This window comes from Macrobrachium rosenbergii, chromosome 2, assembly GCF_040412425.1.
Source record: "Macrobrachium rosenbergii isolate ZJJX-2024 chromosome 2, ASM4041242v1, whole genome shotgun sequence".
Lineage (NCBI taxonomy): Eukaryota > Metazoa > Arthropoda > Malacostraca > Decapoda > Palaemonidae > Macrobrachium > Macrobrachium rosenbergii.
The window spans coordinates 47,403,743-47,420,727 of record NC_089742.1 but is presented as its reverse complement, the minus strand read 5'-3'; the positions used below and the strand labels follow the sequence as shown (position 1 = coordinate 47,420,727).

The 16,985-nt window shown below is 37.1% G+C and overlaps 1 protein-coding gene across 2 annotated transcripts in view; it reads left to right on the top strand.

The window, feature by feature from the left end:
• Positions 1–266: 266 nt before the first annotated feature.
• The window catches only part of Hr39 (Nuclear hormone receptor FTZ-F1 beta), a 224,166-nt gene continuing 207,447 nt past the window's right edge, over positions 267–16,985 (top strand). The window contains exon 1 of one of the 2 annotated variants that reach the window (XM_067117162.1): positions 267–777. In XM_067117162.1, coding sequence (XP_066973263.1) covers positions 483–777 — 295 coding nt within the window. In that variant the 5' untranslated portion in view covers positions 267–482. The remainder of the gene's footprint in view (positions 778–16,985) is intronic. The other variant, XM_067117155.1, reaches the window with a different exon arrangement.

Sequence of the window (16,985 nt, the reverse complement as noted above, 5' to 3'; positions counted from 1 at the left end):
TTCTAGTGATCGTTGTTGTTGTTTTTGTTGTTGTTGCAAGTGTCTGTCCGTCTGTCTGTCTGTGTCTCCCACTCGAATTATGTCCAGTGGTGATTTGGCGTTCCTCGCGCAAGAGTGACCGACGTCCTTAACCCTTCGCTCGCTCGCTCGCTCCTGGGGTCGTTTTTCCTGGACCCCCCCACCCACCCACCACCACCCACCCACCCACCCCCACACCCCACCCCATTCACCCCCACACCCCAGCTGGCACCTATTGACATCCTCAATTTTTTTTTTTTTTTTTTTATTCCTGACCTCCTCCGAAAAGCCCTGTTATCACAAAAGCCAGCCATGGATACCTTGCACGCCCCCGCCCCTCCGCCCGCTCCGAGCAAGGCGGTGAACGGGGGCCACCCCCACGTCATCACCTCCATCAACTCCCCTCCTCCCGCCCAAAGTTGACACGCCCCGCGCCCGCCCACACACACGTGCCCTCCGCCCACATGGGGGCGCCTCTCCTCGAGCACCATCATCACCACACGCCCAACGCCAACTCTCCCTTGCTCGTCCACCACCACCCACAACACCACCAAAATCCCCACCACCACCCACAACACCACCAAAATCCCCACCAACACCACCACCACCACCACCACAGTCTCCAGCGTCACCACCATCCCCAACACCACCGCCATCAGCAGCATGCGCAGCCGCCGCCACCCACCACGCCCTCGGAGTCGCCGAGACCAGCTCACAAAGACCCGCCGCCCGCCCATTCCTCTTCGTCACCTGCTTCAGGTAAGTCCTCGTCAGTCATTCAGTCAGAAGTGTCAGGTCTTGGGTTTCAGGTCGCCTTTGGGTCGATGGTGTTCATCTTCAGAAGCCTTGGTTCCCTAACAAGTTCTTTTTAAAATGAACGATTTCATTTAAAAAGAAATATTCTATTACTTATTTCCCTCTTGAAGATTCCGTTTCCGTTCCATTCAAAGCAAATTTCAAGTTGTTAAATAAATCTGTTTCATATCTAATGTTTCCCCCCCCCCAAAAAGGACATTTCCAAGGTGAAAATATTACTTATTTCCTTAGTTTCATTAACATTTTCATTTTTATAGTTATAGGGGTACTGACTGTCTACTTGCTGTAGAACGTGACGTCACTGGTGTATTGACTCTTATGTGTTTAGTTTCATGAAAATCTTCATTTTTATAATTATAAGGGTACTGACTGTATACTTGCTGTAGAACGTGACGTCACCTATGTATTGAATCTAATGTGTTCACTTTCATTAATATCATTTTTATAATTATAAGGGTACTGACTGTCTACTTGCTGTAGAACGTGACGTCATTGGTATAATTAAATTTTATGTTGTTCTTAAAGCTATTAATAGTGGAGGATGACTAACCTTTGTTTGAATGCAGATTGGCTTATGATAGATACTTGTAGCATTACTTAACCCCAGAAACGGGAGGTTCTTCAATATCTCAGTAAAAAAAAAAAGGGCCAAAATAGCACCTGTAAAAAGTGTCCGTACAGCCGATTAGATTCATTAACAGACAGTTATCATTTATCTAAAGACATCCAACTTAATTTTCTGACAGAAAAATGACAGCAACCAAGATTATTAATATTATATTCAGAAGACGAACCCTGTTCATATGGAACAAGCCAACCATAGGAGCCATTGACTTGAAATTCCAGCTTCCAAAGAATATGGCGTTCGTTATTAGAAAAGAAAAAAATAATTAACAAAATAAATAGACAAAAATTTAAGTAAATTATTAAAATACACGGAGCATTGCATCGTGTTATCTTTGCTTGATCTTCTGAAGTTCCAACTGCATTATTGCTATTTATATGTTTTTCTCTTCATTACCTTCTTTAATGAGCGGCTTTTTCCTCATTATTTCCAGTCACAATAGTTGATGCTGGAAGTCATAATATAGTGATGCATCATAGATATTACCTTCTTTACTTAGTTCACATATGAACGCTGTGTTTCTTTTATACATGTTCCATTGAATGCTGACACGTTTTTTATAATGATCAATATTATCAACGTCTGGAATTTTCTCGAAATATTAAAGGATGAGTATCAGAAACGCTGAGGGAGTACTGTAAGCGCTGCCTTCTACGAGTAGATTAAAAAATTCTGTGTTTTGAAAAACTAGTCAGACTGAGCCCACCCTCATCTCTATTGAGAGGATCAGGACCTTCAAGAATAATATACAAAAAATTGTAGTAATATTTTTCTGTTCTCCAGTAATACTGCTTTGTCAGCATTGATTCTTCAGTGGTTGTAAGCAGAAATATTTTCGTCGATCTAGAGCGAGAGAGAGAGACATTTTCTTTAGAGAGAGAAAAAATCTTTTCAGAGAGAGAGAGAGAGAGAGAGAGAACATTTCATATTATAAAGAAAAAAATCTTCCTGGGGTGCCCAAAGTTTCAATCTCAGGTTGAATACAAGTTAGCGACTTGTTTTCAACCTGTTTGTGATGTGTATGCGATAAGTTGTCCGCATTTGTTTATTATATTATGCTCGATACGATTATCCAGTATTGCCCAAAGTTTCAATCCTCACTTACTGTCGTCAACTTGTTTTCAACGTGTTTGTGGTATGTATGCGACAAGTTGCCCGCATTTGTTTAATATGAGCTCGGTACGATTATTCAGTATTGCCCAAAGTTTCAATCCTCACTTACTGTCGTCAACTTGTTTTCAACGTGTTTGTTATGATATGCGAAAGTTTTCCTCATTTATTTATAATACTAATACAATTATCCAGTATTGCCCAAAGTTTCTTTCCCCACTTACTGTCGTCAACTTGTTTTCAACCTGTTTGTGATATGTATGCGATAAGTTGTGCTTTATACGATTATCCATTATTACCCAAAGTTTGTTCCCCAATTAATGTCGTCAACTTGTTTCCAACCTGTTTGTGATATGTATAAAAGTTTTCCTCATTTATTTATAATATGCTTAATAGATTATCCAGTATTGTCCAAAGTTTCAAGCCTCACTTACTGTCGTCAACTTGTTTTCATCCTGTTTGTAGTATGTATACGATAAGTTGCCGACATGTGCTCATGATGCTATTCTGTAGTGTGGACGCACGCTGCGTCACTGCGTCTTACATAAAATTTCTTTCGACAGAACTGTCATTGTCAATCCCTTAGAGTTTTTTATGGCTTTACTTATTTGTGTGTGTGTGTGTGTGTGTGTGTGTGTACGTGAGTTTGGACTTATAAGTTTATATATTTGATTCGCAGAAACTTGATCCATAATGAATCAAACACGATTAGATTCTAAAGATGAAACTAAACAAGCAATTTAAACAAATCTAAAGTAAAACAAAAAAACTTGAAACGAAGAATAACAGAAATACTAGAAATAAAAAAAAAGTGATTTAAATCATGAGAATGAAGCAAACTGATTTAAAAATTAAACGAGTAAAAAATGCGTCGGAGTAATTTGCAATCGAAACATGAAGCAAAGTAAGTAACTTGAAGCAATGGAATGAAAAAATCAAGTAATTTGGAAGGAAAATGAAACCGCTAGTAATTTCAGACTCAAGGAAAAACGAAAAAAAATGGATTTGATTCTAGGATGAAAAGAAGCAATACGATTGAAGCATAATAATGCAACGGAGCAAGAAACTTGAAACGTAACAATGAAACGGAGGAAAAGAAACTTGAAACGTAATAATGAAACAAAAAAGGAACTTAGAATTGGGATAAGACACTAAGCAAGTAATTTGAAATAGAAGAAAGAAACGTCACGGATAATTTGAAGCAGAAGAATGAGCAAGAGTTATTTGAGACAAGATTAAATTAGCAAATAATGTAGAACTCTGGAAAAAAAAGTAAATCAAGTAATTTGAAAACTAAGGACAATTAAAGTAATGATATCAATTATAAACAGGAAGAGTTGTGTAAGGATGACTTTGCTATAACAGATCACATAAAATTTCAGAAGAAACAGAAGAATGAAACAGACGGTAATTTGAAAGAGAAGAATGAAACAGACAGCAATTTGAAACAGGAGAATGAAACAGAGACAGGAACTCGAAACTCAAGAATGGAACGAAGTAACTTGAAACACGAAGCGAGTATTTTTAAAAGCAGAATGAAACTAAGCAATCCATATTCATTACTTAAGTACAGTAACACGTAACAAGAAAAAATAAAGGAAGCAAGTATTCTGAAACCATAAGATTGATCAAGCAATTATCTTAAAGCACAAGACAGTAGGCAAATCAAGCCACTTTCCCGTAGGGGGTTAGTGCCGTCAGTGCACCTCATGCGGTGCACTGTAGGCATTACTTAAGGTTCTTTGCAGCGTCCCTTCGCCCCCTAATTTCAACCCCTTTCGCTCCTTTTACTGCACCTCCCTTCATTACTTTCCACCCTCTCCTAACAATAGATTCACAGCGCAACTGCTTTGAGGTTTTCCTCCTGTTACACCTTTCAAACCTTTTCATTATCAGTTTCCCTTTCAGGGCTGACTGACCTGATTGGTCCCAGTGCTTGGTCTGTGGCCTAAATTCTATATTCAGTTCAGTTCAGTTCAATCAAGCCACTTGAGAAACAAGAAAGAAACAAATGAAAGAAAAAAGGCGTTGAATCTTAGAATTGTTACCAATATGGCAGCAAGTCAGTCAGTCACACACACACACACACACACACACACACACATGGCAGTGAGAGAGGGCGCGTGACATTGGTTTTTGGGCATGGCTGTTCGACCCTCACAAGGTCCCCCAAACATCTGACAGCAGGAAATACCCAGCCAGCTGACACAGGAACTGTCACTTTTCTCCCTCCCCCTCCCCTCCCTGTTCACTGCCAACCAACCCCCTAACCCCAGCTGTTGACACAGAGAGAGAGAGAGAGAGAGAGAGTTAGTTAGTTGTCAGGGAGAGGTGGAGTTCGTAAAAAGAAAAAAAAGAGGAATTAAAAAGAAATTGGTAACTGCGTCTCATGCCAGGAAGACAGAGAGAGAGAGAGAGAGAGAGAGACAAAGGTACGAGCAACGAACACCATATGAGAAGATTTAGGACAAAGGGCCAAATGGAGACGAAGAAGGGAAGGGAGGAGGAGGAAGAGGAGGAGGAGGAGGAAGAGGAGGGGGAAGAGGAGGAACCAGGTTTAGTTTTGGGAGGGACTTGGAAGGGAGAGCTATTGCGTTACGCAGATTCTCCTCTTGTTGCGTTTGAAGAAGTTTCAAAAACATTATTATTATTATTATTATTATTATTATTATTATTATTATTATTATTATTATTATTATTATTATTATTATCAGGAATTTAATACACAAGTTGATCACGATATTGTGGATTTCTTAGCATTATTATTATTATTATTATTATTATTATTATTATTATTATTATTATTATTATTATTATTATTATTATTATTATTATCCAGGAATTTAGACGCGTTCCTGCATATTGTGAATTTCTTCTTCTTCTTCTTCTTCTTCTTCTTCTTCTTCTTATTATTATTATTATTATTATTATTATTATTATTATTATTATTATTATTATTATTATTCTCCAGGATTTTAGAAGCGTTCTTGCTAAAATCTTACAAAGTTTTGGCGTCCCAAGAAAATGTGTTGCAGAGGAGAAAACTTAAGCGAGACATCATTGTTTAACCCTGCAAAACACGACTTAACTAAACAAAGACACAAGCCTCTTATTTTTATCTGAGGAGAGAGAGAGAGAGAGAGAGAGAGAGAGAGAATTTATTACCTATGCAGCTACATTCATTCGTCGGATATATGAAAATGTTATATTTTCAGTTTTCTGTAAAAGGAAACTATGGTGCCGGCTTTGTCTGTCCATCCGCACTTATTCCTGTCCGTCCTCAGATCTTGAAAACTACTGAGGCTAGAAGGCTGCAAATTGGTATGTTGATCATCCAGCCTCCAATCATCAGACATACCAAATTGCAGCCGTCTAGCCTCCTCAGTGTAGCCATGATCGTGCCTTGATTGTACGCTGTAGCGGCTGAACAGAAAACTCGATTGTGCCGAAGAAACTTCGGAGCATTTTTGACTTGTTATTGTTGAGGGATGTATTTAACTAGTTCCTGCCTCATGCAAATAACCCATGTGGGAGCAATGCTTGCGAAAATGCTTTGGAACTTCCCCTTTAGAATATAATTAATCTTCTTTGCTTGCAAACAGAGCAAAGCAGCGCAAACCTAGATTTCAAAACTTCATAGTTCCAAGACTCTGAAATCAGGACAGTGGTTGAGATCAGTCGACTGAAGTCTAATTGAAACAAAAAAAGAATCTCAAAAATGTATCTCAGGAATATGCGTAGCATACGTTTGACTTCTGAAGGGTGGAGGTGTTGGGGAGGCCAGGTAGGGGTCACCTGGATTGGTAGAGTGTGGTGGGTGCACTCTCTCTCTCTCTCTCCTCTTCTTCTTCTTCTTCTTCTTCTTTTTTTTCTTTTTTCCTCCTCTCCTCCTCCTCCTCCTCCTCCTCCCCTCCTCCTCCTCCCTCTCTCTCTCTCTCTCTCTCTCTCTCCTCTTTCTTCTTCTTCTTTTTTTCCTTCTTCTTCTCTGTTCCTCTCTCCTCTCTCTCTCTCTCTCTCTCTCTCTCTCTCTCTCTCTCTCTCTCTCTCTCCTTTTTTTCTTCTTCTTCTTGTTCTCCTCCTCCTCTCTCTCTCTCTCTCTCTCTCTCTCTCTCTCTCTCTCTCTCTCTCTCTCTCTCTCTCCTCTTTTTTTTTCTTCTTCTTGTTCTCCTCCTCTCTCTCTCTCTTTCTCTCTCTCTCTCTCTCTCTCTCTCTCTCTCTCTCTATAGCCTTTTTTCCTTTTTCTTCTTCTTCTTGTTCTCCTCCCCTCCTCCTCCTCCTCCCTCTCTCTCTCTCTCTCTCTCTCTCTCTCTCTCTCTCTCTCTCTCTCTCTCTCTCTCTCCAAGGGTGGGAATTACCAGAGTTTTGGGAGCTGGGTGCCTGTGCCAAGTTTCGCCCACCCCACGTGCTCAGTCCCGTCACCTGCTTCTTTGGTTTTTCGGTAATGTTTTTTTTTTATTGGTTCGTCTAATGTTAGGATTGATAAGAAATTGTAGCGAAGACATCCTGGTGATTGTGTATGTATGTGTGTGTGCGTGTGTTTATATATATATATATATATATATATATATATATATATATATATATATATATATATATATATATATATATATATATATATATATATAAATTATATAAGTATATATATAATATATATATTGATATATATATATATATTAATATATATTATATATATATTACATATATATATATATAAATTATATAGATTATATAATATATACAGTATATATATATATATAATATATATATATATAAATATCTATATATATATATACATAGATATAAATATATAATAATAAAATATAAATAGATATATATAGATAGATATAGAGAGAGAGAGAGAGAGAGAGAAAAGAGGTGTACAAACACATGTCATGTATAAAATTCTGCGTATGACTATGACTGCACAACTGTGCGCACGTGCACGTCTTAATCCTCTGTACACAAGCGTACACGAAAGATTTAGACACGCAGCTGGCGTGCAGTTGTGAACACCCCTTAAAGACATTGTGTTCTCGCCGTTCAATGGCTGATGCCCTTTGGAGTGTTCGCCTTGATAAGGCACACTGTAACCTTTCGATGAACGGCTTTCGCCGATGAATAATAAGCTCTCCCGCCGGAGGAAAGAAATGACGCTGCGGCGACGAAGGGCCAAAATACAATGGTGACGTCATCGTCATCATTGTCATCATCGTCATCGTCATCATCATCTCCTTGTCTGTCATTGGGAGTGATTGGCTGAGATTATTTTTTTGGGGGGTGGGGGCTTTTCTCTCTCTCTCTCTCTCCCTCTCTCTCCTCTCTCTCTCTCTCTCTCTCTCTCTCTCTCTCTCTCGAATTTACTTAGCACCTCTTGTCTGGAGAGAGAGAAAGAAGAGAGAGAGAAAAAGCAAAAAATAACAATCACTCCCAATGACAGATAGGGTGTGATGATGAGAAGAGAGAGAGAGAGAAAGAGAAAAAGAGAGAGAGAGAGAGATTTTTCGCACACTTCTGTCTGTCATTGGGGTGATTGACTGATTTTTTGGGGGCCTCTCTCTCTCTCTCTCTCTCTCTCTCTCTCTCTCTCTCTCTCTCTCTCTCTCTCTCTCTCGCATGTTTTTTTTTTCATATTTTTATTCCTATCTGTAATATAGTTATGGGTAATGCTAATAAATATTTTAGGATCATTTTTTTAAATAAATATTTTAGGATCATTTTATATATATATATATATATATATATATATATATATATATATATATATATATATATATATAATTTAGTGAATGGCATTGTTCACGGATTCTATCGTTTTATCAAGACTTTGAATCAGTCTGGACTTCTTCTCTTTCTCTTCAGGCTAGCGTCTCAGGAATAAGGAAAAATAGTTTCAGAAAACTTTGTCTGGGAAAAAAAAGAAAATAATAGACTGATTTAGTCTTGATAAAACCAGTAATCTCACCAATAATGCCATTATATATATATATATATATATATATATATATATATATATATATATATATATATATATATATATATATATAATCAACACACAATCACGTGTGAAACAGAAGTAAATTTCTGACTCGCATCAGGATCGAACCCAGGTCTTTCAATTGGAAGACGATGACTCCTGTGGATTGGTTGGCAGCGGTCTCGTCTTTTAACTGAAAGGCCAGGTTTCGATCCTGATGCTTGACAAATATGTATATGTATATATATATATATATATATATATATATATATATATATATATATATATATATATATATATATATATTTATATATATATATATATATATACAGTACATATATATGTTTGTGTATATATTATTGTCCTTCTGTACAATATTGCAATATAACTTGCAACAAAGCCGCAAAAACGGATAATAATAATTATCATCACAACAACAATAATTACAGCGCACTCTAACAAATCCCTCCGTAATATCTGTCTCTCAGTTTCATCAGCTTTCATCTCTTCCACCTCATTTCCAGTTCTCGTTATTCTTTGCAATGATCCCCCCCTCCCCCCTCCTTTAGCAATGAAATGATGAATATTGTGAAACGTCACAGCGATATAGTTTCATTGCATTGAAGTAAATAGATCTTCATTTGAATTTCCAGTTTTTTCACTCAAGTGAAAACTGGAGAGAATTCCCCCTAAGTTTTTCATTCAGTTTCACGGCTTGGTGGATACCTGCGAAGGTCAGTTGAGAGAGAGAGAGAGAGAGACAGACAGACGGACGTAGAGAGAGAGAGAGAGAGAGAGAGAGCAGACGGACGGAGAGGTGAGAGAGTGAGAGAGACGGAAAGAAGGAGATGTAGGGCAGTGAGACAGACGGAGAAGGAGACCCAGAAAGAGCAAGAGAGAGAGAGAGTGAGGCAGACGGAGAGAGAGAGAAATATTGAGACAGAGAGAGAGAGAGGAGAGAGAGAGAGACAAGCCCAGGAGGAGAGAGATAGTGAGAGATTAGAGAGAGAGAGGAACGACCGACTAGGGGTGGCAACGGGGAAAACAATGAATTAAGCAAAATGCAGAACCTGAACTCTGCTAAGCTCGCCACCCCGTCCTAAATTCTCATACTTCTCCTCGAAATTGATGCTGACATCAGAGATTTCCTAGACTTCCAGTAGGTTTTCGTAACCTTTAACCAACTGACAACATTATTCACGGGAAAGCACAAAAAAAAAAAAAAATGAACTAGCCTGAATGACGTCATACATTTTTACGTAGCTGATTTAGCTGCGTGTTTGTGTTTTCTTATATATTTTTTTTTTCTTCATCTGTTTCTTTAATGAGAATTTGGACGTAGGAATTTTAGCTGTATTTGAACTTCGACTCAGGGAATCTATTTTTATTTTTTTTTTTGAGTGAGTGTCGTGTCTGTAAATCTTCGATTTAGTAGCAGGAATGTATTGAGAAATATAAAAAGTAGTTTATATATATATATATATATATATATATATATATATATATATATATATATACATATATATATATATACATATATATATATATGTATGTATATATATATAGCTATATATATGTAGATAGATATATATATACTGTATATATATAAATATATATATATATATGTGTGTGTGTGTATATGTGTATACATATATACATACATACATACATACATACATACATATATTTCGTGGTCATTTTTATCTGCAGAACTGCGAAACCAGGACGATCATAAAAACTGTAGCGCATTTCTGATGAAGCTGGGATTTCACTGAGAGAGAGAGAGAGAGAGAGAGAGAGAAAGGGGCATATGTTCATGTCACACTGCACGTGTGTACACTTGCCGTAGCGAAGTGTTTGATAAACTCCAATTGAGGAATCATATCGGACTGATCGCGATCGTTCAAGAGGGCAACAATTGGAGTTGAAAACCGTTTTCGTTATTGAAAGGGTTTGAGATGGATTCGCGCGCGGGGATGTTGACGAATGTCATGATTTCTTGTTTTGTATTTTTTTTATTTCTTCTTTTTTTTTATTTGGCTCTGTTCTGTTGTCTCTTCTCTTCTCTTTGAGCTAAATAGAAGTTTGAAGGATTATGCGGTCTTCTTCTGTTTGTTGTTCAAGGAATTTTGACAGTTTTTCTTTAAGGTTTGTTGAGAGAAGAGTTAGATTTTTGAGAATGTAAAATTTACATTGAATTTTCTCTCTCTCTCTCTCTTTCTCTCTCTCTCTCTCTCTCTCTCTCTCTCTCTCACACACACAATTTGTGTGCGTGTGTGTTCAAGAGTAAACGCATCATTGATAGTTGCCTTATATCATCTGAATCATTGCAAATAGACATACATACACACATATATATATATATATATATATATATATATATATATATATATATATATATATATATATATATATACTGTATGTATATATATATATATAATTTATGTATACAATTATAAGGACTGAGAGAGAGAGAGAGAGAGAGAGAGAGAGAGATTTAAATTAATGTAACATCATGACAAGAATTAAATGATTCCGCGAAACCTGAAGAAAAAAAAATAGGACGATCAACACTAAGATTCAGTGAACCCGAGATATTTCCTTAGTTATTTCACCTACTCCCTCCTCCCTCCTCCTCCTCCTCCTCCTCCTCCTCCTCCTCCTCCTCCTCCTCCTCCTCCTCCTCCTCCTCCTCCTCCGCGTAAAGACCTGCAGTGTGATTTTTCCTCCTCTTCTCGTTCTTCTCCTTTCCACGAACTTCGCAAACCGGGGGAAGTTTGATGATGCTTTGGGGAGAAATGAGTTCAGTAAATAGATACTGGATAGAAAAACGAATAGATGGATAGACAACAAATAGATAGATAGATTTAAAAACAGGGAAATAGATTTACAAATAAATAGATGGATAGATAAAAAAATAGGTAAATAGGCTTACAAATCGATTGATAGACAAATAGGTAAATAGATTTGCAAATAGATCGATAGACGCTTAGGTAGATAGGCAGACAGATAGATAAATAGATAGGCAGATAGATAGATTATTAATAGATAGACTGATTGATAAGTAGATAGGCAAATAGACAGATAGATAGACAACTAGATAGGTAAATAGACAAGTAGGTAGACAAATAGATACATAGATAGATTGATAGATAAATAGATAGGTAAACAGATAGATAGGTAGGTAGACAGACAGATAGATAGATAAATAGAAACCAATCGTGGGCTAAAAATAGATAGATAGATAGATAGATAGATAGATAGATAGACAAATACATTAAGAGGCAAATAGAGAAATAGATAGACTAGCTTATATTTTTTTCCTTGTTTTATTTTTTCTTCCTGTGAATTTCTTACATTCTGTAGATTTTATTTCGTTCTTTGCTCTGTCAGACTTGATTAAAAAAAAAAAACTAGTAAAAATGCGCTGAAGTTTCTTCGGCGCAGTCGAGTTTTCTGTACAGCCGCTACAGCGTATAATCAAGGCCACCGAAAATAGATCTATCTTCCGGTGGTCTCGGTATAATGCTGTATGAGCCGCGGCCCAAGAAACTTTCAGCCACGGCCCGGTGATGGCATGTCCTATATCGTTGCCAGAAGCACGATCATGGCTAACTTTAACCTTAGATAAAATAAAAACTACTGAGGCTAGAGGACTGCCGTTTGGTATGTGTGATGATTGGAGGGCGGATGATCAACGTACCAATTTGCAGCCCTCTAGCCTCAGTAGTTTTAAGATCTGAGGGCGGAGAGAAAAAGTGAGGACAGAGAAAAATGCGGACAAAGGAAGTGTGGACAGAAAAATTGCGGACAGAAAAGTTGCAAACAGAAAAAACTGCAGACAGAAAAAAGTGAGGAGACAAAAAGTGCGGACAGAAAAAATTGCAGACAAAAAAGTGCAGACAGAAAAAGTGCTGACAGAAAAAGTGCTGACAGAAAAAGTGCAGACAGAAAAAGTGCAGACAAAAAAGTGCAGACAGAAAAAGTGCTGACAGAAAAAGTGCAGACAGAAAAAAGTGCTGACAGAAAAAATTGCAGACAGAAAAAAATTGCGGACAGAAAAAAGTGCAGACAGAAAAAGTTCGGACAGAAAAAAGTGCAAACAGAATTTTCTTTTTACAGAAAACTATAAAAATAAAAATAAAAACAAACAAACGAAGTCAACTAAAACTATTTCGTCCGTCTGACGTTCTTCACAGTTAAACATGCTTATCGATTCTGTCGTGGGTCACATTCTTAGAAATAGGTGGTGCATTGTCATGCAGTTTTAAAGATTTTTATGCGTCACATTCTTTATCGCCTGTTTTTGGGGGTTTATGTGAATTGGTCCAAGTCTGAAGCTTTATCGTTTTCAATTATATTTTGACCATTAAAGATATTCAGTTGTGGGTTTTGGGATTTCCCCAAAATTTAGTCTTTCGTTTTTTAGTTTTCTGGAAAAGAAAACTTTGTGCCGGCTTTGTCTGTCTGTCCTCAATTTTTTCTGTCCGCAATTTTTTCTGTCCGCACTTTTTTCTGTCCGCCCGTTTTTCTGTCAGCACTTTTTTCTGCCCGCACTTTTTTCTGCCCGCACTTTTTTCTGCCCGCACTTTTTTCTGTCCGCACTTTTTTCTGTCCACACTTTAGCTGTCCCGCACTCTTTTCTGTCCGCACTTTTTTCTGTCCACACTTTAGCTGTCCGCACTTTTTCTGTCCACACTTTGGCTGTCCGCGCTTCTTCTGTCCACACTTTTTCTGTCCGCACTTTTTCCTGTCCGCCATCAGATCTTAAAAACCACTGAGGCTAGGGGGCTACAAATTGGTTTAATCATCCACCCCCCAATCGTCAAACATACTAAATTGCAGCCCTCTAGCCTCAGTAGTTTTTATTTTATCTAACGTCAAAGTTAGCCATGATCATGCATCTGGCAACGTTATAAGTTATGCCACCACCGAGCGATTAAAGATTCACGGGCCGCAGCAGCTCATGCAGCGTTAACCGCAAGGATCGCCGAGAAAGATAGATCTGTTTCGGTGACCTTGATTATACCGCTGTAGCGACTGTACAGAAAACTCGATTGCGCCGATGAAGCTTCGACGCATGGCTATACTTTTTATATATATTTCAAATTTGCAGTATGAGCCAGATTGACGTCTTTGTGCCAGTATATAAGATTACACGCAGCTAAGAGAAAACGTCTAGACGAAAGCGTTTGGAAGAAACGTATCAGTTCTCCGCTGTTCGGTTTGTACCTAATCCTCAATTCTTGAACATGACCACAAAACACGTTTTGTTGGTTTTCTTGAACACGATTTAACACTAGGACGGCCGGATCTTTGACGTATACAGAATGGCCAGTGCCATTTGCGACACCTTATCATTTCACTTTGTATTTTGAATTATTGACAATAGATTTGGTTAATACAATGTCAGTGTGTTAGCATTATGAACTTTAATGTAGAAAATTACTGATACATTCATTTGAACATCCTTTTAATGTAGAAAATTACTGATACATTCATTTGAATATCCTTTTAATGTAGAAAATTACTGATACACTCATTGAACATCATGGGATCAGTTTATAACCAACTCCTCTCTACAGTCCTGTACTAGTTAGCAACAACATTACTTCCAATTCCACAATCTTTACAAGTTACGAACAATATTCTTGTTTCATCCTTTGCATATTAACCACACGTAGGTTTTGTACATGCTTGGCAAACTGTAATTGTAACATCTGAACACTTTTTCCCACGGCACTTGCGACGTTTTTAGGCACTGAAGAGCTAGTGGCTGGCACCTCAACAAACTACGCTTACGAACATAAGTTTCCCCTAAGACTCAATGAGCTGTAAAATGAATGCTTTCCTAGTTATTCCTCCTCTGAGGCAAGCTTGTAAATAATCCATGCGTTTATTCCACATCAAGAACATTACAAAACACTCCAAGAGGCCAACGCCTTGTGGCACAACGTGTACTGTACGCGTTGTGCTGCCAGGAGTCATAGAAATCTATGACGGCTGGTTTTTCCCTATTCGACTTCAGAAGCAGTTGGAGCACTATACTTGGTTGACAAGAGGCATACAATCTTACCATCCTTGCATTTGTCATTCACAAACGTGCATCCACTTTCATCTTGGGAGCAAAATTTGGATTCATATTTTCTACCCTTTTCTTGTGAAGTCATTTCTTTTGACAGATGCGTGCTGTTTGCTCGCACAGTACCAACGATTGAAGTTGCTCTCCTGCAATTTCCTTGCAACTTGAAGTGATGTTAAAAGGCTGTCTGTTGTCACATTATAGCCCTTATTCTTCCATACTTCAGTAATGCTGAGCACGAAATGTTCAGCCAAGGGAACTCCTAACCTTAAATCTTTCTCTAGGTAGGAAACCACGGAACTCCTAACCTTAAATCTTTGCCTGTAGCCCCTAGGTAGGAAACCACATTTGCAATATACTGTAATTGTGTTCTACTTCTGCAAGAACCCAAAATTTCATTCCAAACTTATCGGGTTTATTTGGCACAAAAACAATGAAAGGGCACCTGTTTTTCATGGGTAATAGCTGTTCGTCAGTAAATTTGTCACATTTGATCCTCTCTGACCTCGTGATTTTATCATCAAGCCTAATATAACTTTTTTATTTTCATGAAGTCATTTCTACTGTAGACATGGTTTCTCCAAATATTGTGGTCCATTCTCTCTCTCTCTCTCTCTCTCTCTCTCTCTCTCTCTCTCTCTCTCTTAAAAAAAAAAAAAAAAAAAAGAAATATATATATATATATATATATATATATATATATATATATATATATATATATATATATATATATATGATGCTTCAAACATTAATTTAAAGTAGACTGAACGAAAATAGCCATTCTAGGTAAAAATCAAATATTAGATTTTGTATGATAATTGCAGAACCTGCACTTATTAATGAAATATCTTCGCGGGAGGTCATTAATTGTCTGGCCTCAGCGTCAGAATCAAAAGTCATTATTGTATGACGCTTGGTTGAAAATCTGTAGGTGTCAGCAGAGAACCTCAGCCATCCCTCACTGTTAAGAGGGTAATGGGTCTATTCCTTAGACTATAGATAAACATGTAAGTATCTTGGATTTTACCAAATAAGGATTTATATATATATAAGTTTGTTTATATATATATATATATATATATATATATATATATATATATATATATATATATATATATATATATCAACAGGTTAGAAGTGAAGGATTTCCATTATTCCTTTTCAAGGTACTTTATTGATGCTGCAACGTTTTGGACTAAAGTCCCATTTTCAAGCTATAAAAATAGAAGTTAAAGTTAAAATAAAAACTCAGGCTAAATTAAAGTAAAAAAAAAAAACTTTATACATATATACAAATAATATAAAAGTAAAAATTACAAGGATAGGGAGAAGTAAGTACCATAAGGTGCTGAAGGCTGAACCAGTGACTATTTCAGGCAGTTCAGCTAAACAACTCACGAAGAGATAAGTGTTGAGAGACTGGGTGTTTAACTGTGGAACTAGTTGTTTTAATAAAGTGTTTCAGATTACTAAATATTGTTCGTTAGGAGTTTGTGGCCTATAATTTAAAATCTTTTGTAGTTTATGTCATATTTGCATTTCTTTGCATGTTCTCGGTCTGTGCCTTCAGCACCTTATAGTACCCACTCCTCCTATCCTTTGTACTTTACTTTTATATTATTGTATATATGTATAAGGATTTTTTTGTATTTAGCGAGTTTTTATTTTAACTGCTCCCCTAAGCTTGAAAAATGAGACTTTGAATCTGAAAGCTGACTAGCATCAATAAATGCATTGAAAAAATGATGAATGATCCTTCACTAACCTGCTGATGTCTACCAATTGATAGAACCCTCTCAATCCTCACTATATATATATATATATATATATATATATATATATATATATATATATATATATATATATATATACACACATATATATACATAATATATGTGTATTTATATAATAAATGTATGCATATTTAATGTATGGGAGAGAGAGAGAGGGAGTTATGTTTAGCCTTCAGAAATAGGCATGTACTCGCATTTCTAATTAAGAGTCGAAAAGATTAAAGCTGAAAGGACAACAGGAATATCTCTCTCTCTCTCTCTCTCTCTCTCTCTCTCTCTCTCTTCTCTCTCTCTCAAGTTTCCTCCCACTCCCGGTCATGTCACGTGACTCTGATTACCCGCGTAATCATTCATTTTCTCCCGGTGCTGCTCATCGAGTCCAGTAATCTAGGATTTTTGTATTTTTCTTTTTATTTTTGTCTTTACGCCCTTCTTGTCCTCGACGTAAGCTTATCCTGCGGGTCTTCAGGGCTTGTTTACTTTTTTTCCACAAGGCAGATTAGTTTGGGTTAGGTAAGGACTGGTTATTGATGTCATATAGTTTTGCACGTCATTTGTTAAGGACAG